The 26,473-nt window shown below is 40.3% G+C and overlaps 1 protein-coding gene across 5 annotated transcripts in view; it reads left to right on the top strand.

The window, feature by feature from the left end:
• The window catches only part of ZDHHC14 (zDHHC palmitoyltransferase 14), a 164,471-nt gene that overhangs the window by 100,697 nt on the left and 37,301 nt on the right, over positions 1 to 26,473 (top strand). For 4 of the 5 annotated variants that reach the window (XM_032778352.2, XM_032778354.2, XM_032778351.2 and 1 more), the window contains exons 3-5: positions 1,172 to 1,330; positions 18,991 to 19,128; positions 24,794 to 24,842. In XM_032778352.2, coding sequence (XP_032634243.1) covers positions 1,172 to 1,330; positions 18,991 to 19,128; positions 24,794 to 24,842 — 346 coding nt within the window. The remainder of the gene's footprint in view (positions 1 to 1,171; positions 1,331 to 18,990; positions 19,129 to 24,793; positions 24,843 to 26,473) is intronic. The other variant, XM_032778355.2, reaches the window with a different exon arrangement.

Genomic DNA, 26,473 nt, shown 5'->3' on the forward strand with positions numbered 1-26,473 from the left:
TAAAAATTCGGTTTATGATGCAAGAGTCAGAAAATAATCTGTTTCACTCTCTACCACAGCTCTTTTGGTTCCGCTTGGCTGACAGTAAAACTTACATTTTGTCACTAAAGTAATCAGATTTTTTTGTGAATACACGAGGGCAGTTCGTTGAGTAAGAGAGCACCATTTTTACCACATGCGTTTTTCAGCGTATATCTGCACTTCAGAAGCATTTAAAATACAAAATTGATCCTTAAAAATTATTAACCTATCCAGTGCTTTAGCTTCTGGAGTAATAAATGCTCATGTCCTAAATAATCTCAGCTATCACTTTGCCAGATGGCAGGCAGAGACTTCTTTGTAAACAAATTTTAAGCTACAACAGCTGCATTAAAATATCACTACGTGTTGGATTTTAAACTCTTAAAAAGCAAGATGAGTGAAAAACTGTCCTGAATATACTCCATTATACCATAGTATTTAAGGGTCTCAAGATCATCGCTCATTGTTCTATTTGCCATATATGCCAAATGCTCTAATGATAGGTAGAATGTTGGTGTATATTGTATACATGTCTAGTTTGGGCATTAAATTCAGCCTGAACACTACATTTCTTTGTCTTATTAATTAAAGACCTTAAAAATGTTTCTAAAAGCAAAACCTCCCTTGTAAAGTGATTACTGCAATTTGCAAGAGAGAGACATTTTTTATTTATAGATGTGAAGTAAAAAAAAAAATCCTTGAGCTCTTGCCCCAGTTGAAAATTACTTTAGTCACCTCTGTTAAATGAGTTAATGGTTAGTCCAGTTCTTGGTGAAGAAATGTACATATCACAAGAAACTCCATGAAGAGCAAGCATATTTCTGAGGGGCCAGCTAAATGGAGGTGCTAGCTAGGCGGAAGAGTGTGGGATTTTGGTTTTTGTGGTACAGAAGCTGAGATGGCTAGATTTTTATTTATTTTAACAATTAGCTGTGGTTTTCTTTCATTTTTTGTGATGCAGTACATTTTAAGATATTTGCCTAGATATTCAGAGGCTGGGAGGGAGAGAAACTATTTTTAGGCATGATAAATCTACAAAAATATATAATATATATGTAAATGTTAAAGAAACTGGATTTAAAGGTAATGTGCCTATATCTGGCAAGAGAATTTACATTATTGATTTAATGTTTAATTATTTCCCTGTTAGATATTGCAAATGGCTCCAGTTCAGGAGGATACCGTCCACCTCCCAGAACAAAAGAAGTAATCATCAATGGACAGACCGTGAAACTAAAGTACTGTTTCACTTGCAAGATTTTCCGCCCACCTCGTGCCTCACATTGCAGCCTTTGTGATAACTGCGTAGGTGAGTATAATGAAAACTTACATATTCAGTTTTTGTAATTTTTTCATTAAAGTGCTTTTAGAGGGCAGGATAGTCTTTCTATGAATACATATGGTGGTGTGCTTAAAGAGACCAAACTCACATGGTTATAAAGTCATCCAGAAGATCACTAGCTAACAAAATTATCCTGCTTCCTACTAGCTAATGTGAGGAATTTGGGAGAGGGTAGATACAGTCTCCTGGAAGTTTCAACCATATAGCAGTTTGGGGCGGGGGGAGGAATTAGAGCTCATCTACACTGCTATTTAACTACCATTGTAGCTGCACCAGTGCAAACCTCTAGTTTAAAGACATGGTCTCATCTGAGGTAAACTTCACCAGTGCAATTCACATTGTACCAATGTAAATTACATCTACACCTGAGGCTTGCCCTGATAGAGCTAAACTGGAGGCTAAAATCCCATTGCAGATTAAGACTAAGGGCTTTTCTGCACTGCAGCAAAGCTACAGTTCTGTAGCTATGTCACTGTAACACTGTAGTGTAGACACCTCAGCGATGGAAAGGGTTTTTCTGTCACTATAGGTATCCACCTCCCTGAGTGGCAGTAGCTAGGTCAACTGAAGCACTCTTCCATCGATGTAGCTGTGTCTACAATGGGGGTTTCGGACCTCTGAGCACCATAGCTGCATTGATTATACATTTTAAGTGTAGACGAAGAATAAGTGAAATTACATTTCACACTGGTATAGTTACACTGATGTTACTGCACCAGTGCATACCCTTAGTTCAAATGCACTGAAACAATGTAAAAATTACTTGCATTGAGTGCATCTTACTTTAGTTCAGGGGATCCCAAACTTGGTTTGCAGCTTGTTCAGGGTAAGCCCCTGGCGGGCCACAAGACGTTTTGTTTACCTGAGCGTCCGCAGGTAGGGCCACTCGCAGCTCCTAGTGGCTGCAATTTGCAGTTCCTGGCCAATGGGAGCTGTGGCAAGCAATGGCCGGGAACTGCGAAGAAGTCACTGGAAGAATTATACATTCACAGTTAAAGAATATCCATATATCTGTAGTGAATTCTAAGCTGAGTGTGGAAAGGTAGCCTTTTGTCTTCATATAATGAATAAATGCCTGCAGGCAGTTTCTTTGGTAAATAAATCAATGCGTTAGATGTTATGGTAAAAATTTTATCCACTAATCAGGAAAAGTTTTTCTCCTATATTAAAATTCAAATTCTTAAACAAATATAGGTCAATTTTAAGCTAGAATCTGTTTTTATAAAAGCCAGCTTTTATTGACCGTAGGACAAATAGGAATGTTTCTCTGATTTTCAAATTAGAATTGAAACATTTTTAGGCAGATGTTACCCATGCAGTGTTTGCAATCTATACATTGTGCTGCTATTTGAGACCCTGACAGTGAAACTGAATTGACCAGGGGAGGGAGGGGGTTGTTAAATAAGTTAAACAGACTATTTCCACTTTCCAAACTGAGAAACGCGGGGAAAAAATAGGCGTAAACAGGGAAAATGTTGTGGGAGGGGACCGTTTTAAAATAATCGAAAGTGATGTTTTAACATACATTATTTTATAATCTGACAGCATTCTTTTTATGTTAAATGTGGGAAACCTGTCATTTTAAGTAGGGGAGAGATGCAAAATCTTTGATCAGTAATGGCATAAGAAGTTGATTTAAACAAAGCTGTCTTCCTATAATGTCTGCATTCAAGCAACAGATATAAAACAGCTTTGAATATTTCCTAGAATAGAGCTGTGCAAGTGACTCATAATAAATAATTTTATCCAACAAACGTAGCCGCCTCTTTTGCTCACGAAATAGGTGCAAGAGGATTTGATTTTTCTGTAATGTGGACTCCATTTACAATTATTCAGTGACTATTTTTGCAATTAAAAAAAATTATATGGATTGATTCCAAACTATTTTCTGTATATATTTGCTATTCATTTTTTTGCTATGGAAACTGTCATGATTAGTTGTGATTTTAGTAACATAAGTCACATGGTATTGTTTTTGTTCCCTGTTTGGATGTTGTGATGCTTCCCGGAGGTATACAGAGTTGAGGCACGTTGCTACTACCTGCTGTTAGTGTGAGGAAGCCTTGTCTGTGCCTGCTGACTTCACTGGCCACAGGCAACACAAGCACTCCCCTTTAGGGCTACGCAGGCCCTGCTCTCTCGTGCTCAGTCTCTCTCCAGGTTAGTGACAGGCGCACTCCAACCCCCATGCATCACCCTGGAGTGTCTGGCCTCTGTTCCACAGGACATTAACAGATTCAGAAGAAGGACATACAGTGTCAGAGCAATGGTCCATCTAGCCCAGTAGCCTGTCTTCTGCTAAGTGTTTCAGAGGGAATGAACAGAACAGGGCAATTTCAAGTGATCCATCCCCTGTCATCCGGTCCCAGCTTCCGGCATTCGGAGGTTTAGGGACATCTGGGGCATTGGGTTGTGTCGCTGAGCATATTGGCTAATAGCTGTTAATGGACTTATCCTCCATACATTTATCTAATTCTTTTTTTAATCTAGTTATGTTAGCTGTTTCCAAAGAAGCAGTACACACCAGCTTACCTGTTTCTCCTCAGATCATTGGTCTTAAAGGTGTTTATAGTGAAATTAAGTAAAAGTTTATTGAAGTATAACAAGCCAAATGATGGTAAATAGAATTATTGGGGGAAAATGATCACATAAAATAAAATCATAAGACACATTCTAGGACCTAGACTTAACTAGATAATGCTCACCCAAAATCTTTCCAGCATTTTGCAGCCAAGCTTGGCTGCGATCTTCTGTTCATGAGAGTCATGCTGTCAGCTTGCCTTCTCCATAAAAGATCCTGGGTGTCGCATGCACCTCCAGATATATCAGAACAATCCATTGTCTTTCATTAGCAGGACACTACCTTGATGGTCTTTTTCCTGAGTATATTCCATTTAAGGAGTTTTAGAACAGTTGTTCAATTTTAGAGGAAAGTGAAGGAGGGATGGGGTAGGAGAGAGGAGACACAGGCACTGCCATGCATTCTACTTACTGTACTGAATTAGCACAACAGATTTTTTATATGGCCTGATTCAACCACCACTGACGTTAAAGGAAAAACTCCCATTGACTTTGGAGGAGCTGGATCAGGCCCTTAAAGATCATCAGTTTCACATGAAGATGACACCAAAAATACTAATAAATCTAAAAGACTGAAGGATAAATGAAGAATATAAATAAAGCAGATCTTCAGTCCTAAAATAGAAATTGCCAAAGGAAATGCACTTATTCTGCCAATCCTAATTGATTTTATTTTATGCCGCTTTGATTTCCAACATCTTTATAAACTGCCAGGGCCTGAAGAAGAGTTCTGTGTAAGCTGGAAAGCTTACTTCTTTCACCAACAGAAGTTGGTCCAATAAAAGATATTACTTCACCCATCTTGTCTCTCTAATATCCTGTGACCAATATGGCTACAACAACCCTGCAAACAAATATTTGTTACTTTCATGATTTTGGGGGACGCCAGGAAGAATAAATATTTCCTTTAGAAATACAGAATATCATCATTTTATACCCTTTTCTTGGTAAAAATTTTTTTTTTACAAGTTGACTTTTTAGTTTAAAAAAAAAAGTCATTTTTAAAATTAGAGCTACGAGAAGTTAGGTTATTTCTTTGTGGACACTGGAATAAAGACTTGAAATGTGATAGTCAAATCAATTTTTTTTAAAACTCAGTATAGCCACTTGGGAAAACAAAAAAAATCAAATGACACTCACGAATGGAGAAGAAATTATCACTTCTAATTAAGTTTGTGAAAGACTGAAAGTAATAGTGTCTTTTTTAACATGTAAAGAGTCATTTCATAGAGAATATTAAAGTATAATGGAATGTGGTCCAGGACACACAGCTTTTCAGTCTTAGTGGACCTAATCATTGAGACCTGAGATGAAAAAAGGGGAAGAAATGATTTAGGGGAGAGCAAATGATACAGTCAAAAACAGGAGTGTGCTAGAGTGAAGGTTTTGAGTGATTTTTCCTGCTAATAGAATCATAGAAGATTAGGGTTGGAAGAGACCTCAGGAAGTCATCTAGTTCAACCTCCTACTCAAAGTAGGACCAACCCCAACTAAATCATCCAGCCAGGGCTTTGTCAAGCCAGGCCTTAAAAACCTCTAAGGATGGAGATTCCACCACCTCCTTAGGTAACCCATTCCAGTGCTTCACCACCCTCCTAGTGAAAGTGTTTCCTAATATCCAACCTAGACCTCCACCACTGCAACTTGAGACCATTGCTCCTTGTTCTGTCATATGCCGTCACTGAGAACAGCCAAGCTCCATCCTCTTTGGAACCCCCCTTCAGGTAGTTGAAGGCTGCTATCAAATCCCCCTTCACTCTTCTCTTCTGCAGACTAAATAATCCCGGTTCCCTCGGACTCCCCTCAATAGATCCTCCCTTTTCTGTTTAAATCATTCCTGCCATAGAAAACTTATCCTAGGGAATTATAAAATTATTTCAATAGATGAGTTGTTTCTGAGTTGGACTTGATTTCACCAAATCACTCTTTTCAAAGTACAATGTATAAACATTTCCAACAATTTGCCAACTGGTGAGGTTCACATGAAATGTTTTGTTTAAATATTTTCCCCGGTTATACACCACTATTCTAGGCGCAGGAAAGGAAAACTGGGAGTGACTTGTTAAAATATTCACAGCACATAACTGATTAAAAAATAAGAGACGTGTATCAGAAATATTTTATGTAGAAGCCTCTTATCAGGTTCTCCTTCTAGTAGTGGGTGTGTCAGGTTTGCCAGATGGCATCAACTTCCTGCACAGAAAATACAAGTTATTTAGAACAGATTGATCAGTAGTATAGTATAAAGCTTTTAAAATGTTTGTATGCTGTGGTTGTTTGAGAGTTAGAATAATTTGTATAAAGCTTTATGGTCCATGTAGTGAGGCGGCCTGGCTCCCAGCCGCCCCAGAGGAGAGAGAGCTCTGAACCCGCCCGGCAAAGGGTCAGGTGCCGACCCGGAACTATAAAGGCGGGCCCTCAGAGTTCAGTTGAGCCCCAGCAGCCGGAGCAAGCCGACATCCCTCAGGGAGGTCGGGACTGGGAGACTCCTGCAACCCAGGGCAGCCGCCCAGAGTGGCCCGAGCTCCCCCCGTGCCTGCTACCCGGAGGAGCCACCGGAGCTACCCTGGGCCAACTTTCCGGAGGCGTTGCATGACCTACCACCCAGCCCCGGCCGTGACGAACCCGTACACCTGGACCCTGTAGAGGATGACCCCAGGATCCAGGTAGGCCCCGAGGGGGAGTCTGGAAGTAGCCCAGGGGCAGCCAACCCTAGTCTGGCTGCAGCACACCCAGAGCCAATGTCAGTGTGTTGTGGCCAGGATCCCCACTGACACAGCAGCAGACTGCTGCTGTTAGGGCCCCAGGTGGGGATGCAGAGAAGTGGGCGGGCCTGCGTTCCCCCTGCCACCCCACTCATGGGTGGCAGTCTCCCCCTTGCCCGATGCTCAGGCCCAGGAGCCTGGGCTTACCTTACTGAACTGGTTGCTCAGCCCCTACCTGAGGTTCTGAGCCCTGCACTATTGTTTGTAGCCCCGCCCTGACCTAGGGCCTGGGTTTAACAGACTGAACTGCTTGCTCAGCCCCTGCCTGAGGGTCTGAGCCCGAAACTGTCGTTTGTTGTGGCGTGTAGTGAGGCGGCCTGGCTCCCCGCCGCCCCAGAGAGGGGCGAACTCCAACAGCGGACGTTTACAGTCCAGTATAGCTGACATTTGTATACATTACCTGGTATTGTTTCACTATGCATTAATACTCTAACATCACCTTTAATGGACCATTAGTTGAAAAATGTTTGTTTACGTCATTAACAGAAAAGACAAATGGGACTTGTAAATTAAAATAAAAGTAGGTCCTTCTGCAGTGCTATAGTCAGCTATAAATCAATGGTCTCACTTTTTTATTGTATTTGGACTATGCAGAAGAGGTTTGTTTTTTTTTAAAAGGGGAGATTTTGGTTAGATAATGTATATAATAATTGAGAACTCTCCTCTTCAGGAGCCAAAAAATTTAGAATATGACTAGCAATGTCCTTATAATGGGCCTTTCAGGGATCTGTCCCCATCAGATGATACATGGAAAGTACACACACAAGTCTGCTCCTTTCAGCAGGATTGTTCAGTATCTTTCTAGCAATGGCTGGCTTTCAGCCCTCCAGCCAAGGCTTTCTGATGATTTCTGCCCTTTTTGGAGTTCTGAGTGAAACAATCAATCCAAGATCAGCAAAACAGATTAAAACAAAAGGGTGAAAGGGGCAACCTGTAGGCAGTTTCAGTTCAGCCCCTTTTCAGAGGGGCGCAGCACAGGATAGGCCAGAGTCCACTTCAGAGTTCACTGGATCTCCAGCACAAGTTATAGGATTTGGTCCTTTCCCCTTTTTTTCGGACAGGGTCCATGTTCCCTTCCTGTGAGGATACAGGCTCTGCTAGCTACCTGGTATTTTCATGGGAGCTGGGAAGCTCAAGAGCCTGCCCCTTTCCTAGGGCTGCCCACTGAGTGAAGCTTTCTCTTCCATTTCTGGCATGACTTGCAGGTGCTGTGGGGCAGAGCTTCTCCAGCCCAAAGCAGCCCCTTAACCCCTCTGATTCTGGTGCAGTTTATACACCTCATCACAGGCCCTCTACTCTAGTGTCTGAGTGCCTCCCAAGTGAAAATCAAAATCTCAGTAGGTTAGTGGTGTAATTTTCCTCAATTATTTCCCTAAGGCAGTTGGGGCTATATATGTGTTTTGTTTAATTTCCTTCTCTAGCTCCTCTTCAGCTCTTTGTCCTCATCTTCATCTTTGTTGTTTTTAGTTACGACTGTGCTAGCGCCAAGTTGAAGAAAGTATGTTTTGCACTTTAGTTTTGAGGGCCAAGTCACTGATTACTCTTATTCACATTTTCGGTTTTCTTAAGGGTTTGCTGTTCAGTCGACCCAGGACTGAGCTTACCAGCTCTGCTCTTTTTGGCAGAAAATGAAATGGACAGCTGTTCATTCTGGGCTTCATCTGGGCATCGGCTGCCTTCCTTTTGTATACACTCTAAGGTGTATTGTCTTTTGGGGTATTTCGAAAACCCCAGAAGAGAATGCAAGCTACCAGATGCACAGATGAGTCTGGCTGACTACCTTTTATTATTATTTTTTTTATTGTGGTATCCGCTGTGGCTAAACACTCTCTAGACATGCAGGGAGGATGGTCCTTGCCTCAAAGAACCTGCAATCTAGGGAAAGATAGACAAAAACAAGGAGTTGGTTATGGAAGAGGAGCCACCAAAAGGGATTTTTATACAAATTAATAAGATTCATTCTAAGGAACATCAGAAGCCTGTCTTTGAAAGATTTAAAAGTAAAGAGAATAGTGTTCTTATAGATTAACTAAGGGAGGCCATACTACGTACAGAGGAGACCATGTAGAAGAAAGTACAAAGGTGATTGTGGAAAAGGCTCACAAATATGTGGACAAGGTTAAGAAAGTCGGTGGAGTGAATGGTGTGTGTGAAAGGTAACAGAAAACTTGACACAAGAAGATAATTAGGAAGGGATAGAGTATTTTATTGAGTTTTGTGGGTGGCGACCAATGCTTACATTTGATATGGTGGTTATTGTTGGGGAGACAGTGGAGGGATTAAAAGACAGTGAGGTGATCATATCGATAGGCAATGAGGACTTGAGAAATTACATTTTGTAAGGAATGAAGGGGAACAAAACCTTTAATTGTTGGAAACGGCTTCCAGGTGTTTTACAGGAATACCCTGTTTCTCTAGACTTCCATTTTCTCCCTCCCAACCCCAGCTTCTCCACCTCCTCATTTGGATTTTGGCTACAGTGCATGTTGTAGTTGGAAGCTGTATTTGGAGATGCATAAATGCATATTTGGACTTGCAGTGGGGAGATTTTGAAAGGCACAGGCCTTAGGCACCTAGCTGCTTTTGAACTCCTGCTGACTGCCAATATGGGCTAGGCTCCTAATTGCCATTTGTGCCTTTGAAAACTTTACCCTTAATGTACTGGCAGATAAAGGGATTTTGGTTATTAATCGGCAGATATTTGTTAGTAGCAGTAGTGTGTGAAGTGTGCAATGTAATTATTATGTTGTATTTTATACATGTTGACATTTAATTACTGTGAAACGACCCAGAGCAATGGCTGGATGTTTCTCCAATAAATTAATAAATATTTGTATTGATAACATTAAAAATCTCTATCTAGGTTTGTTTTTTAAAATATTTGTGCAAAAAGGCATTTTTCTGTAAGGTAACTTTGTGCCATTCTCTATTAAAGATGGACCGTTTACTTTGTGGACCGTTTACTCCACAAGTGATCTTATTACATTTTGTGTATGTGCCTTATATCTGTGGGATGGCACACGAACTGGCGTCTAAGTTGCTCCTAGTTTTAAAATATCTAATGAGCATTCCCATTGTTGATCTTTCTGAATTACTTCTTACTGTAGTCATGCAAAACACGCTAATATATTCTCATTAATAGAATCCCATTTTTCACAAAATTACTTTGCTATTTCAGGTCACATCACTTTTTAAGGCTTTGCATAGATTTTAGTCATTCAGAGGGTATCACAGATATTTATCTTTGGCATCTATGAGAAAAAAATTTAATGACTGTTGTTCAGCACCCTGAATGCTTTTGCTGGAGGTGGTTTATAAATGAAATTACTTTATATATTCACCCAATCTACTGTAGAAGCCAAAAGGCTGAATTATTTTCTTTTTGTCCGTAATAAAGATACTGAGATGCACAAACTCGGTGGCTTTAAAGATCCGTTGTCTGTTGTCCCCCACAGATGTTGCAAATCCAGAGAAATTTAATTATCGGTCACTCTTTGTTTAATTTATTATTGGTTTCTACACTATTTTTATTACAAAAGCATAATAAAGATTTTATCAAGAGAATGACTTTCATACTGGTGTATATTATGTACTTAAGTTGTGTATAGTTCAGTATTTCGTAGCTGAACATTACCAGTTAAGGATCCAGTCTAGTCAGTCTTACTCATGTGAGTAAATATTCTTCATATGGATAGTCACCCTGAAGTCAATGGGACTAATCACATGAGATAAGAATAGCTCACAGGAGTAAGGTTTGAAGGATCAGGTACAAAGATTGCGATTAAAATAATCTAAATTGTAAAGATTTGTGAAAGTATTAAGACAGGATTTAGTCCAGCACTATTGTATTTATTTTCCTTTACATACTTCAACCTCATTAAGATCTTGGAGAAAATAGACAAATTCTGTATTTAAAAGAGCTTACAAAGAGTATTTATTTAGGGTTTTTTATTTTCCTACATTTATTGATGTTTCAAGGGGAAACAAAAGCAACAAGTAAAAATTTCCATACAAAGTCTGTCATCCTGAATAGATGTGGTCATACATTGTGACAACATAGTCCCACAAAGAACCATAGTTGTAAATATTACAAAGCATGCACAGATGTTAGGTCTCAAGATAATTAGCCAGTTTGACATCCAAGACAAAGGATCCTGTGTCCTCTGTCATACTGCAACTATCTGTAGTAACTTTGATCAGTGCAAGGGGAGCTGTTAGTTGTAACTAAGTGCTTGTCTACACTGCCCTGCAGTTCGGACTACAGGGGTATGAATATGAACTCACCAAAGCGGTGCATTGTAGTGATCCCATATGGATACTATGAGTATGAACTGAAAAGTTCCTAGTTCTAAAGTGGATTGGTTTAAATCAGGGCTGTTTAAATCGCAAAGAGGAAAGCCTCAATTTAAATCAGCTTTTCCATTTGTACTTCAGTTATTTGCTAAAGAAGGGTGCATTCTCACTTGTTGATATAACCATTAAAACAAGTTGATTTACAACTAAATGGAATGATTTTACACTAGATTTGGTGCATCTTTTAGCAACCTAGAAGAGTACACTATATATTTATTTAAGAAAATATAAAGCTTAATATTTTCAGATTCTTAGTATACATTTTTAGTATGTTAGAAAATGGTGAATGATATATTGCTTATTTAGTAGATAATTAACTTTTTGATTTATATCAAGCTGCATTAGGATGGGAACTGGAATTTAATTAAACATACAAAACAGCATATAAAATTTATTTTTATTAAAACAACCTTAAATGTTTTGGATACATAAACTTCTCATATCAAAACATGTTTCACATTTACAACTAAATGATTTGTTAAAGGAACAGGAGGATTAACTGTAGTCAGTGAATTGAATTTAATTATTTCAGGTCAGCCTGGGAAAACTTCCATATATGTCTAAGTGAAAGGGACTGAAATTAAATTTCCTACTTGCCTAAGTCTCTTAAAAATGAGTCCCTTCCCTCCTCCTTTTTATTTATAAACTGGAAGAGAGAGACAAGTTTTCCTGCCTTTTCAACTCCAAGTCAGTTTCTCAATTTTGAACTAAATAGTCCAAATGAAGAAAATATTCTTCCTGTGCCTGCAAAAAAGACCATTGCTCTCAAAAGCTGCTTTAGGACTTCAATAAACTCTGGTTCTAGGTGTTTAGCTAGTGACTTCCACCAGTTCAATGGTGTGACTTTCTTTAAAATATCATCAGCAAACATGTACTGCTTGGATGGTTTTCCTCCAGCCCTGAAATGTATTATATCTGGCAAGATCAATGGGGGGTGATTAGATGTTTCTTTACTGCCTGCAGTTTAACTTTGTTGAGTATGTCTTTCTTCAATATCTCTTGAAGTTCTGTGGAGATTTCAACAGCATCAGCAGCGGGGACCGACACCTGAACCCACCCCAGGCAGAAGGGCTGAAGCCCAAGGACTTCAGCCCTGGGTGTGGGGGGGAGAGTAAAGCTGAAGCCCTAGGAGGGATGACCTGTAAACTGAGCCCCGCCACACAGGGCTGAAGCCGAAACCTGAGCCCCACCACTCTAACGCCAGCCCTGACGATCCCATTAAAACAGGGTCATGACCCACTTTGGCATCCCAGTCCACAGTTTGAGAACCCCTGTCCTCCTCCTTTACCTGCCACTCTATATGGAAAAGATGAATAGGACACTGAGCCAAAATTTTCAGCCAGCACTTAGCTGGCTGTGTTTTGATCAGTGGTTGGAAGGGAGATTAAATTGGGCCATACATTAGTAAACACTCAGCTAAATAGACCCTTCAACCAGCACTCCATTGAAGCCTACAAACCTGTGATGGTGAGGAGAGTGAAATCAAAAAGCGAGGAAATACGTAAAATACAACAAAGATGGGGGATGGAAGGTTGCAAATCTCAAAAGGAAAACAGATGTTACTCCGTTCAATAAAATGCTGCTGTTTCAATTATTTGTAACTATATGGTGTTTGCTCAAGTGCCAGGAAAATAGAATCCTCTGTTATATCGCTGGGGGATAAGGGTAACCATACAGCTAAACAAATACACATTCATATCTGAAAGATGTATGGAACAATCCCTAGATTTCTAGCCTCTATAGCCTGTTGTGATGTCACATATCATTATGTCTCTAACTAATTCCTATGAAAAGGGATGGGGGCCCAATTTATTCCCTTCTTATAGTTTTACCAATATATAAACGAGCTCTCATCTGCCTATTACTGAATACTCAGATCTGAGGTACAAAATGTAGTGTTCTGCCTGAACCAATGACAGGTTTAAGGTTTGATATCTTATGACTTCAAGGCTAGAAACTGGAACTTTATACCCTTAGGAGGTGTTGATTCCCCAGCATATCAATATATGAGAGAATGAGGGTGTTTAAAGAAGGCATTCTCCAGAGATGCTCCATGAAATTTCCCTTTTTTGCAGAAAGCCACTTTTTGTAATCTAATGCTTAGGATCATGCCCCTAAAATGTTTTGTGTGTGTGAGACCAAATGCACCCCCGTGTTAACACCCTACACACTATTTTAATAATCCTTTATACAAAATATCCCCTGTGAGAGAGAATTTGAAAACTAATAACTCGCTGGTCATTCTCTCATATGGTATTGATAGCACATGTTCAAACCCATGTAGCCCCGATTAAGCAGGAGTGGCTAAGCAGCTCTAAAACAAAGGAATGTGTGCTATCTCATTTTACATAAAAGTAGTAAACAAGGTTTTGAGACAGCAAGAGAGAGACAAGGCAAATCTGCATTTCAGCATACATAGGGGGAGAAGAGAGAGCACGAGGGCACCTTCACCCCCAGACTCCATGGTGCCACTTTTACTGTTTGAATAAACTTTAAGGAGCAATGCTCAGAAGAATCACTTCAAAGAGGAAATGGACTATAAAAGTGAAGGGCAAAAACACCCCAGAGAGCTCGCTCTTTCTGTCTCACTCACTTGCTTTTTCACCTAAGATGGACGAAGAAACCAGCCCTTTGGACTTTAAGGGCAGATGCTGACTTGAGAATTTGGATAAGGATTTTACCTTGAACCAAATCTAATTTAAGTTTGAGCACTAAACAGTGTATTATCTGTATTTCTCTTGTAAAAATTTCTGACTTTAATGTCTTCTACTCGCTTCAAATCTGTGTCTAAGTAGTTAATTGTGTCTTATTCTGTAATCAAACCTAATCCAGTGTTGTGTTTAAACTGAATTTTTTGGTAACTCTGTCCAGGAGAGGGCTGGACAGTTCAGAATACATGTTTTTGGGGAAAATCCAGAACTGGGTCACCATACAAGTGATGATCAAGGCTGGTGAAAGCCAGACTGTTGACTGGAGTGTTGCTGGCAAGTTGCAGCTATATACAGACATTCAGTGTGTGATCTGCATGCTGTTTAGCTGTTTGTTAGGGGCCCAGGTTGTGAACTACAGCAGCAAAACATGGTGAAGCAGCCAAGGTTGCAGGGCAGTTAGTGCCACAACCCCTCTCTAGTCTGGATTGCACCATAGGAGGTGATAGTAGCATAGTCAAAACAGGATTTATACATGGCATGTTGTTTACACTCTAAGCACTGGTGTAACAGTTTTAAGTGAGTCTCAAGTATGGTGGCCAGGAAGAGTCAAAAGAAAGGTTACTATTTGTTGTTTTCTGTTTGTTTATTTCAAGTAAGGGAAATAGAAATAGGAAGGCCTAAATATGAGCACCATGAAAGCCACGATAAAGTCAGAGCAGCCAAGTTTGGGAGCTACAGCAGCAAAGCGTTGTGAGGCACCCAAGGTTGCAGGGCAGATGGTGACACAATCCCTCACTGGTCTGGGCTGCACCCTGAATTGTGATAATTTCCATACCATATTTTACAATTATAGTTTTCTCTGTTAACTGCTCAGGCATTGCATTATGTACCAGTTATGTGAGGCAAAGTGCACTATAAAGTGCTTTACCCCCATGCACAGTGCCCATCACTTTGAAGCACCAGTATTCTAATGGAATTTCTAATCACTTCAGGAACCCACTGTGTGTTCCACTTCAGCAAAGAAGTTAGGAGCACCCAACATTTTAAGCTCCTGAAATATTTATCAGGAGCTTGATAAGACTGAAAATGCTAATTCTGAATTTTTCTCATTCCCAAGAAGGTTCAGTAACTTTACCCTCAATAGCCACTCAGGAATTTGAAATAGATTTATAGCAGAAATGTGGTCCAAACAACTGTCACACAAAACCTTGAAAAAGCTAATAAATATAGTAAACTCAGAAGTCTGTGGTGCATGCTGTTTAATTGTTTAAATCAAGATAATCCTAAATACATTCTTCAAGAAAATGCTGTCATGTAGGTCTTAAACATAGAGGCACAATAGAAACAAACTGGTATGTTTGGACAGATGTGCTTTTTTTTTTTTTTTTTTACCTTTTTTTTTCATAGAATTTGAGGACTTTCAGATTTATAGATTACAAATAGTCAGTTAGCATATGTCAATGGAGACAGAAGTTGGGGAAAACAAAACAGGCTTTGGATAGGACTTAGTCTGGGAAAGGGAGGAGGCATAAAAGCATCTGTGTTATTTTCTGAATCTTGCACTCCATTACAATTTAAAATTTTAGAGAGACAAAGTGGGTGAAGTAATATTTTTTATTGGACCAACTTCTGTTGGAGAGCAAGCCAAGCTCCCAAACTTACAAAGACCTCTTCTTCAGGTCTGGGAAACATACTCAGAATGTCACAGCTAAATATAAGGTAGAACATTGTTTAGCATAAGTAATTAACGCATATTCAAGGTACCATTCAAAGTGAAGTGTCCCATTTGCGAAAAGAAGAGGAGAGGCAGGAAAACCTACCCTGGTAGATTTCTACCACCACCACAACTTCACCTGTCCATTAAACTCTCTCTGGAACACTCCCACACTCGCATCAAATTCCTAGACACATCAGTTAGCTTCAGCAATGGAACCCTACAGACAACTGTGTCCAAGAAACCCACAGGTAACCACACCTACCTTCATAGGTCCAGTAATCACCCCAAACACAACAAGAAATCTGTTAGCCGTAGCCAAGCACTCACTCAGATATTACAGAATATACTCCAAGGAGAAATTACAGGATATATACATTAACACATTCAAAACCATCTTCACCAGACAAGGACCCTCCACCAGAGAAGTAGATCATATCATGGAAGGAACCACCTAAATACAAGGAGAGAACCTGCTTCGATGCAGAAAGCCCCCTCTGATGCACACCCTTAGTTGTCTCCTACCACCCCACACAGAACCCATACAGGCTATCCTCAAACAACTACAATCTATACTTGATAGGGACGCCATTCTGAAATAAATCTTTCCTGAACTCCTCATTTCTGGTATTCCAACAGACCCCCAGCCTCTCTAAGCTCATCATCAGAAACAGGCTGCCCGCAGACTTGGATACACTAACTCAAAGTGGCACCAGCCTCTGCCAGAACAACTGATGCAAAACCTGCAGACGTATCTCTACTGCTACAATGATCAGCACCCCCCACAACACACCTTTTAAGATCCATGGGGTCCTACACATACCTATCACAACATGTGGTGTACCTAGGGTTTTATAGGGACTGTCCTGATTTTTGGGGCTTTTCCTTATATAGGCTGCTATTACCCCCCACCCTGTGTACCGATTTTTCATACTTGCTGTCTGGTCACCCTAGGTTTACCTCATCCAGTGGCCCAGGGTGGCTCATGAACTTCTAGCTGGGGAAGGCTAGTCTCTAGCCCCTCCCTTCTATATGTCCCAGAACCCAGAGTCCCCCCACCAGTCTCTGCCCCAAGCTGGCTAGTGCCCAAAGTCAGCCCCTCTGCCCCAGCCCTGGAGCACCGGGAGGGAGAGCATATGGCAGCCGCAGAGCTCCAAGAGGAAGAGCACACGGTGGCAACACTGCAGCCTCCCCCAGCTCCGGAAGGCCTAGAGGGAGAGTGTTTGGTGGCGCTGCTGCAGCTTCCTCAGCCCTGGGAAGGCGGGCAGCATAGCCCCAGCCTCTGGAGCCCACCGGCTCTGCCAAAGCAGGGCCCTCGGGGCAGAGTGTGGGCAGGACCATGCCTGGCTGTTTGGGGAGGCCCAGCCTCCCCTACCCACCGCCCATGTCTAGTGCACTAAATGCCCCAATAACAACAATGTGGGTGAAACCAGAAAATCACGGGAATGCCCTGGAATGAACTCTCACAGGAAAATGATAAAAGATAAAAACACTGTATCAACTGTGTTTTGATAACACAAAGTGATCACATTGTATCTAACATATCAGTCCTCATCCTCAAAGGAACCTGCACAGCGTTTTCAAAAAATGAGCCTGGGCGCTTAAATGTATAGCTTTGCTAGACACTAAAAATCATGGACTAAATAAAAACATTGGATTTATGGCTTATTAGTACAATCTATAATTCTCATAGCTTCCTTTTGCCCCCTCTCCCCACACACTGCCTTTCCCCCAAAACTGGAGGGATGTTAATGGGCCACTTCATCTCAAATGGTCCCTTGGAATGTGTGTTATCTACTTATTCTAAACAGTCTAGGCTTGGAGTATGTCCAGACTATCCACCATATTGGCAGGTAGCGATCGATTTATCGGGGATCGATATCGCGTCTCATCCAGATGCAATATATCGATCCCCGAACGCACTCCCCGTCGACTCCGGAACTCCACCGGAGCGAGCGGCGTTAGTGGAGTCAACGTGGGAGCCGCAGACGTTGATCACGTGCCGTGAGGACGGGAGGTAAGTCAGAATAAGATACGTTGACTTCAGCTACGGTATTCCCGTAGCTGAATTTGCATATCTTACATCAACACACACCCCCAGTGTAGACCAGGCCTTGGTCAACACTACATACTAACTTCAGTATAACTACAATGCTAAGGGGTGTGAAAAATCCACACTCTTGAGCAATGTAGTTATACTGACCTCAACCCCCCCGAGTAGACAGCACTATGTCGGTGGGAGCCAACATAGCTACCACCTCTCATGGTGATGGAGTTATTAAACCAACAGGAGAGCTCTCTCTTGTCAGCTTACAGTGTCTTCACCAGGTGCACTACAGTGGCACAGATGCGCCAATGAAAATTTGTAATATAGGCCTGCCCTGAGTAAGTTTCCCAGACCTGAAGAAGAGTTCTGTATAAGCTCAAAAGCTTGTCTCTTTCATCAACACATGTTGGTCCAATAAAAGATATTATCTCATCCACCTTGTCTTTCTAATGTCCTGGGACTGACACAGCTACAACAACACTGCATACAATAAAAGTATTGTTGTCTCTCCAAAGCGAAGCTACAAAATGATTTTTCCTAACAATCTGCTTTTTATCATCACTAAATAACATATTAAAACTCTGAAATTCCACCATACTCAAGGAAAATCTAATTCTGCATGTATGGCTTTCAGAGTTACAAAGTTTTAACCTGTTGGCCTTGACAGACAGCAGCAGTTCATCTCCCTAACGTTCTTCAGAACTGTCACGGACTCTTATCACTATCCTTGCAAGTTAGTCTTTCCAGGTGACAGAAGAGAAGGACTTGGTTACGTAAGGAAAGGAAAAGAGTGGACTTTGAGCTGATAGTCCAAGTGAGCATTCAGATAATTACCACTTTATATCATGCCTTCACACAAAATGTCCCCGGATTATTTCTCAAAAAATAAAATAAAAGATTTAAAACACGGTAGCTAAAAAAAATTGAGAAAAGCGAACCCTAACTCTTTCCATCAACCTGTATTTCAGTTGTTTTGCCATGGAAGTTGTTTGGTGTAGAAGTGTTGGTTCTAACTGAAAAATAGCAGATCTGAGATGGAAGATATCATGAACTGAATAACAGAAGAAGGGAAAATGTTTTCTGCACTGTAATTAATGGATGGGGTGGTTATGGACACAGGGCAATCTCAAATGTATAATCTAGAAATGTGGCACAAAATTATAGTGATAGGAGGACTACAGTTCTGAGTAAAAAAGAATACATTGGAGACCAAATCCAGATAATTAAACTGATACTCTATATGTGATAGTAGAAATGTGTGTGCTTATTTCTCCAGTTGTGTTAAAGTATAAATATATGTCATTTAACAGAAGACCTTCTCTGTCGTCCATTAATTTCTTAAATAATTGTAACATTGCATTAAAATTCTGGGGCGGGGGGTATTCTAAGAAGTTCTCTGACTAGTTTGCAAATACCAGGTAAATCATAATTTTGTTCTACACTATTTAGAGGGCTTTTCTCAAGAAAAGTAGTACTTTATTAATTATATTCCATTTTTTTTCTACCTCTCATTTCAGAACGGTTTGATCACCATTGTCCCTGGGTAGGCAACTGTGTGGGGAAAAGAAACTACAGATTTTTTTATATGTTTATTTTATCTCTGTCCTTTCTGACAGTCTTTATATTTGCATTCGTTATCACCCACGTCATCCTTCGTAAGTATGCTGGTGAAATCAGATTAAGTATATAGCCATTTGCTTGAGTTTTTATTTTTAATTTAATCTTTTGATCATGTAGAGTTTTGGGTTTGTTTTTCTACCCTTTCTCTGAAGCTTCAGAGCCCCCAGTGATGTGCTGTGGTATGGCAATCTGAATTCCTATGCCAGGCTTCCTACAGTAGAGCTTAGCCTTAATGCAATTTTTAATTTTCTTTTGGTCATCTAGTGGGCAGTTTCTTTGAGGAATTGCTCATATGCTTTGCCCCCAAGATAATGTATAACAGGTAGTTTGCTTAGACATAGACATTTGTAGACATTAATAGACATTCTTGAATGCATAGACGTTCTTGAAACTTGGCTGTGTATGATAGGGTGTATGTGATAAGGTAGTGTAAGATATATAATCCTGGGTTTGACACTGGTGTTTTATTTGTATGCTGGATTGTGTTCAGAGGTATTTCTGTGGGTTTTTTCCATAGTTGATAAATCCTACTAATCCCAATATATATCTCAACTTCTCATGATTGAAAAAGTCTTTCAAACTCCAGTACATTTTAATAAGGAATTTTAAAAACTATTGGTATCTCTCATCTGTAGTAAATAAGAATAGCCACCTTGAACTGCTCGGGATTTTTTTAGGCCACTTTCAAAATTGTGCCTGTCCTATTAGTTTTCTTTATAATAGTTAATTCCATCTTTTGGTCTAACACATTGTATAGCTAGTTTGTTAATCACAGTGCTCACAGAAATGGTTCTACAGAAAAATCTGCCGTGTGATAAGTTATTTGAACCCTACAAAAATGAAGCTGTTTTCCTTTCTAAAAACAAAACCTGAAGTAGCACGTGCGTTTTAGAGGAAGAATGGAACGATTTTCACAAGATTCCTAAAAATGTGCAATATTTAAGATCCCTTCAAATGTACAACATAGACTAGAACCAAGAGCAGTTTGAAATGTGGGGAACCTGTGGCCAAGTCTGTCCTTTCCACCAGGTCCATCAGTTCTAAATTAATATTACTTGGAATACTGTCATTAGAAAAATGGCATTCATGCTCCTAAAGAAGGAAAAATTCATTATTGGAACTATTTTTACTGTAATTTTTTAAACCTGTGAGGCTTTTATTATGCATGTGTGCACACACATATTTAGGAAAAGTATATCTATAAGGATTTTTTTTATTCATGCTCTTATTCTGGTTTCCCATTTTTAATATATTTAATCTATTTTAAAGCCTGACTTATCCAAAGTATAAATCCTCTGCAGTTATGAGTTGATTCCCCTTTCCTTCCTGCAGACTGGGGAGCTTTTTTTGCAGAGCATACTGAGATTGCTCCAGTATTTGATCTCCAACATGGCAGGTAGCATCTTATAGACTAAGGGATTTATTTGGGCATAAACTTTCATGGATAAAAAACCTCATTTCTTCAGATGCATCTGAAGAAGTGAGGTTTTTTTTACCTACAAAAGCTTATGCCCAAATAAATCGGTTAATCTTTAAGGTGCCACTGGACTCCTTGTTGTTTTTGTGGATATAGACTTACACAGCTACCCCCTGATACTTGACAACATGGCAGGTGAATTTACCATCACTTTACAGTGGTCGCTATTGAAAAAAATCAGTATTTACCACAGTGGTGGTAATTAGATTAAGATTGGGGCAGAGGGTTTCACACTATATGCTTGAACAACACATAACACACTGTGGATGTTGCAAATATTATACAGTAAACATTAAATGCTGACTTCTATAAAGATACCATCTGTGCAGGATTCTTGCTGTGGAGTATCATCACCCTATCATGAGACAGCAAAATCTCCCAAAAGCTTGTTTGGTCCCGAAGAGCAGTGGTAACAGGTAGGAGTTTGAGCAACCTCCACGCTGCTGTTTGATTGCTACCCACGTGCTTTAACCTCAGCTTTTGGATGTATCCAGTCCTTTCTTGATTGCAGTCTTCGAAGGAGCTCTCTGCAAAAGTTGTATCTAACTGCAGCCGCAACTCTTGAGCTCCCTTAGTGCCTGTCCTGCTTCAGGTATTCTTTCTATGTTTCTTTCCTTTGACAGCCAGTCTATTTTGGTCATCCTGCAATTGTTTAACTGCTGCTTGCCAATAAGTGCTCACAGAGGAGCAGTCTCCAGGAACCTCAGTTCCCTAATCCCTGTCTTTGTATTTGGCACTGAGTGCTTCGCTTAAGCACCTCTGTGCTTTGGTGTTTTCAAAGTTTCAGTTCATTTCCTTGAGACTTTGGTCTCTGTGCAGTGATTTGGAATTTGTTCAGCTTTCAAGATACTTCCCTCTGTTTCTCTTTCAGGCTGTTCTCCACTGCCTTATCCCTTTGGCAGCAAGGGACCATTCAACAGCAAAAAACCTTCTTATCCAAGGACAATATCCAAGACAATGCCAGTTTGGCTGAAAGGATATGCAAGGAATACCAGGTGACAGTTTGGCCATGCTACAATTTCATGGCCACAACTGTAGCTGTAAAATCTATGGTATATTGCACAAAAGACTATCTCTAGTGTACCCTGAGAGTCCAGTGAAAGCAAGCATCATGATTTTACATTAGATCTAGAGGACTACAGACATCCAGGCCTACCTGAAACTCCAGAAACAGTCTTCAACTGGAAAATAATATCTGAATCCAAAATCATCCTATCCAAATATCAGTGACCTCTGATGTTTTCACCCAGGGATGGGGACCCTATACAGGAACTTGAACTCTCTAAGAGCAGCAAATGCACATCAGTATTCAACCAGCAAGAGAGATTCTGAATTTGATGAAGCTCTTCAGAGATTTGATATCTCTCATGATGATCCTGATTCAAATGGCAAATCAGGCTATTATGTTTTATATAAACAAACAAGTCAGCATAAGGTTGTCTCTCCAGAAGCCCTTCCAATGAGGGAGAGGGCTCTGTGACCCAAGAAATTCCTTAGTAGATATGTTACAGCCTCACAAGTGGTCCCCTGGATCAGGAAGTAGTGAATCAGATTTTTCGTCACAGTGGGACACTAGATGTCGTTCCCTTCACCATTCACCCGAATGAGAAACCACTCATCTTTTACTCAAGACACTGAGAAGGCACTGCATTAACAAAAGATACTTATTTTTCCATCCACTGAGGAAGGAGGTTCCTGTATGCCTTTCCACAAGTCTGGCCAAATCCAGATGAGATAAATACTTGATCCTAATAGCTTCATACTAGCACGGTAAGGTTCTCTGATCTTTTGCAGATGGCCAAGGCCGGTTCCATCAGGATCAGAGTCCTAGCCTTGACTGATCACTCAGAATCATAACACTTTACTCCATCTCAGTCTGGGAGCTGTGTGTGTGACAGCTTTGATTACTGGCAAGAGCACAGTAGGATTAGTATTTTCAAACTGATGGTTTGAGTTCTCTTACCCTTGTGGAAACTATCTAAGAGAAGGACTTAATATTGAAAGTTATAAAGGTTTTCAAAAACTGCTTGACTACCTTCTTTTCCTGTATGACTCTAACTTAAAGATTAACTCCATTTGAATTCATTTATCAGCAACCCATCGTGAGCTGGTCAAAGGTGTCTCTTCAGCCATTTGTTGCATGGTTCTTGGTGGACTGATTCTTTTGAAACCTTTATTTAAAAAACTGCTGGTGTCATGGAATATTAATATGTTCCTGGGAAGCTCTCTTTGAGCCACTCGGTACCTGTGAGTTCAAGTTTCTGATGTGGAAAGTTATTTTCCTAGTGTTAGTGACTATCTCAGAGTAAGATAACTTCAGGCTCTTGTGAGTGATCATTCTTTACCAAATCTTAAAAGAATAAAGAGCTGTGGACTCATCTGAGATGCCTTTGCAAGGTAAATGGAGTTCCACCTTAATGAGCTAACTTATCTTGACAATATTTTCCCCAGCCTTCCCTGCCTAACTCATGAAAGATTTCATTATGGGCATATGCAAAGTAGTCAAATGGTCCTTATTCCATATATTTACAAAGCACAGAAGCAATCTTGTCTCGTTTTCTCAATCCTGATGAACCTCTCTTAAAGTCCAGATTTCTAGCATCTAGAGTTTTATAACTTTGGGGGCATGTCCCTTGAGTTGGCCAGATTTGTGAAGCTTGTTTTGTACTTTTTATTCATCCTACAGGCTGTCATTGTTGCACCTTTTTTGGAGAGAAGCCGTCTTACCCTTAAGTATACTTTAAAAAAGAAAACATACATTATAAGCTTTGGCTTTGTTCTTTCTGCGTGCTATAATTAACTAATGATGCTCTTTTTCTTTTTGACATCCACTTGTGCTGTTTTATTTCCAAGAGTGAGCATTCTATACAGATAGTGTCTTTAGAGAAGAGAAAATTACTTACTTAGTAATTCTGCTTCTCTGAAGTCATCATCTTGCAGGATTCTCACTTGACCACCCACATCCACTCAGTTTCAGAGAGGAAAACCTTTTCAGTGTAGACTTTATCTTCGTATTCATTCAGCTTTTTTAGGCATTAATTTTTCAGCCATTTTGTTTTTGTGATTGACTTATTTGGTTTGAGGAGCCTTCACTTTGTGGTAAATCAGGAAGTGACTAGAGATGTATGACCACCAACAGGGAGTGTTGTTCACATACGTACCTGTTGCTGATGTACTTAAGGGCCTGATACCTGAGAGAAGTTGTGCCATGAAACTAAGCCCCAAATGTGAGAATCCTGGGGAAAAAAATCAAGAATGAAAAATATAAGGCAAGTCATTTTTTCCTTTTTTTAATAGCGACCACTCTAAACCACTAATCTGGCCCATGGAAATGGTGTCTTTTAAAAAAGGTCGTCATCATCAAGATTTTTTTCCCCCCATTAGATCCTCTTTGGCTAAGGAGGGAGAATTTTCTTCAAAGGGAAATATTTAAGATGTATTAAGTGAATAATGGTTAAATGATACAGTAGAATGCAATGTTGTTTATAGTGTATGTAGCATTAAGGGCCAGTCTCTTCAGCCCCTTGATATCAGTTCAGTGCATAGGGACTGGAAAGTGGACAAATCTCCCCAATGTGGGGACTCCTCAGTGAGCATGGAGCTGGCATAGCTATCTCCTACACCACCTTTCCTCTCTGGTGTAAGGAGTGTGCCCGGAACATGCTGTTCTCCGGTCTTCCCAGCTAGTGGATGTTGCCCTGGTGGCCATAGCCAGCCAGCATAAATTGGAGCAGCTCTCAAGATGTCCTGATGTAGACAGGGGGCAGGAGGTGGTGTAGAACTGGCCCAAGGAACAGAGAACTGTGTTTGGCCTATTTGCACATACTTGCCTGGCTGCACCCAGAGTAAGCTAGGGACTGCTGAAAATCTGGGTCATAGCAGGGTGTATATCTTACAGGATTTCCAAGTCCAAAAGTAGCTAACAGTCTCTTTTCTTTTCCGTATTAGGGTGGAAAACAACAGAGGGATAATTAGAAATATTATTAATGCAAAATGGTGTAGACATCAATCTGGTATGACTGAGAAATACCCTGCAGATGTTAGATCTGATTATAACTGCCACTTTTTTGTTGAATAACTTCGGCTGTAATACTTTCAAAATATAATTATGCAACTGATCTTCAGGCTCTTATTGTTTGTTATCTGTGGATGTGATTTATGATGAAAGCAGCCTATACTGAAAATTCTTACTCATTCGTAAAATTTGGTTTTTGTTTCCACAGGATCACAGCAAGCAGGATTCCTAAATGCCCTCAAGGACAGTCCAGCAAGATATCCTTTCATTAAAATGTGCTGTAGATTTTGTTACATTAATATTAAGGAAGAAATTATATGCTTAATGTGTCTGGGTTTCGGTTTTTTTGCTGTTGTTGGATGCATGGAATTGAGACTTTCTCAAGAAAGGTTTCACCATTGGTCTAGTATTTCTGCATCGTTTCTCATTTCGTGTTGCATGTAGGGAAGAAAAGAGCTCTTTTTTTTAATTATTATTTGCATCTTTTAGGCAGTCTGTTGTATTCTAGGTAAATTTATATACTGTCCATTTAACATTAATTGAAGTCACACACACATTTCAAGAGATAATTATACGCATTTGCTGAGTAATACATCCACTCTCATGAGAGGAAAATATTTATTTGGAATTTGTTGACTTTTGATGGGATAGGAAAAGTCAATTATAAAATAAAAAACCAAAATATTAAGTGGCACCAAACAGTCCAATATTTCCAAAGTATACTTATGCTGATAACTTTGTCAGTCATTTAGGACAGATTTTACTGTGTCCTAGGTAACATTAATTCAAGTAACTAGTTGTTTGTTAAATTCCCTCAACTGCACCCCCATCTCCCACTACATGTAGCTGAAGGCATGTCTACACACCCCTTCAGTTCGGACTAAGGGGGTACAAATAGAATGTGTACTGAAGTGCTGTGCTGTAATTCCCCTGTGTGGACACTATGTACATGAATTGAAAGGTCCTGAGTTTGCACTAATGTAGTCCTCTTTGAAGGACTTTGAAGAGGACTACATTAGTGCAAACTTAAGACCTTGAAGTTTGAACATGCAGCATCCCACGAGGGACTTGCAGCACAGCACTTTTATGTGGACTGCTGTTCCCACTCCTTTTATGTGAACTCCAAGGTCGTGTAGACATGCCCTCAATGTCACTGTGCTATTGTAAGATGTTCCAGCGGCTTCTTGCCTTTTTCACAAGTTCTCACCTGTGAGTGGAATAGGACTCCAGTATGAAACTGGAGAAAAGCCTGGTGAGAGTCTTTGGGTTAAGTTTAAAAGCAAGAGCAACAAGGGTGATGTGGTGAATGAGGCTTTCTTTGGACAATTAACTGAAGTTTCCAGAACACAGGCACTGGTTCTAGTGGGGGACGTCAGTCACCCTGACATCTGCTGGGAGAACAATACAGCAGTGCATAGACAATCCAGGAAGTTTTTGGAGAGTGTTGGGGACAACTTCCTGGTGCAACTACTGGAGGAACAAACCAGGGGCCATTATCATCTTGACCTGCTGCTTACCAACAGGGAAGAATTGGTAGGGGAAGTAGAAGTGGGTGACAACTTGAGCAGCAGTGACCATGAGATGGTTGAGTTCAGGATCCTCACAAAAGGAAGAAAGGAGAGTTAGCAAAATACAGACCCTGGACTTCAGAAAAGCAGACTTTGACTCCCTTAGGGAACTGATGGGCAGGATCCCATGGGAAGCTAATATGAGGGGGAAAGGAGTCCAGGAAAGCTGGCTGTATTTTAAAGAAGCCTTATTGAGGGCACAGAAACAAACCATCCCGGGGTGCAGAAAGAATGGCAAATATGGCAGGTGACCAGTTTGGCTTAACAGTGAAATTTTCGGTGAGCTTAAACCCAAAAAGGAAGCTTACAAGAAGTGGAAA

Source organism: Chelonoidis abingdonii, chromosome 3 (assembly GCF_003597395.2).
Source record: "Chelonoidis abingdonii isolate Lonesome George chromosome 3, CheloAbing_2.0, whole genome shotgun sequence".
NCBI classification, from domain to species: Eukaryota; Metazoa; Chordata; order Testudines; family Testudinidae; genus Chelonoidis; species Chelonoidis abingdonii.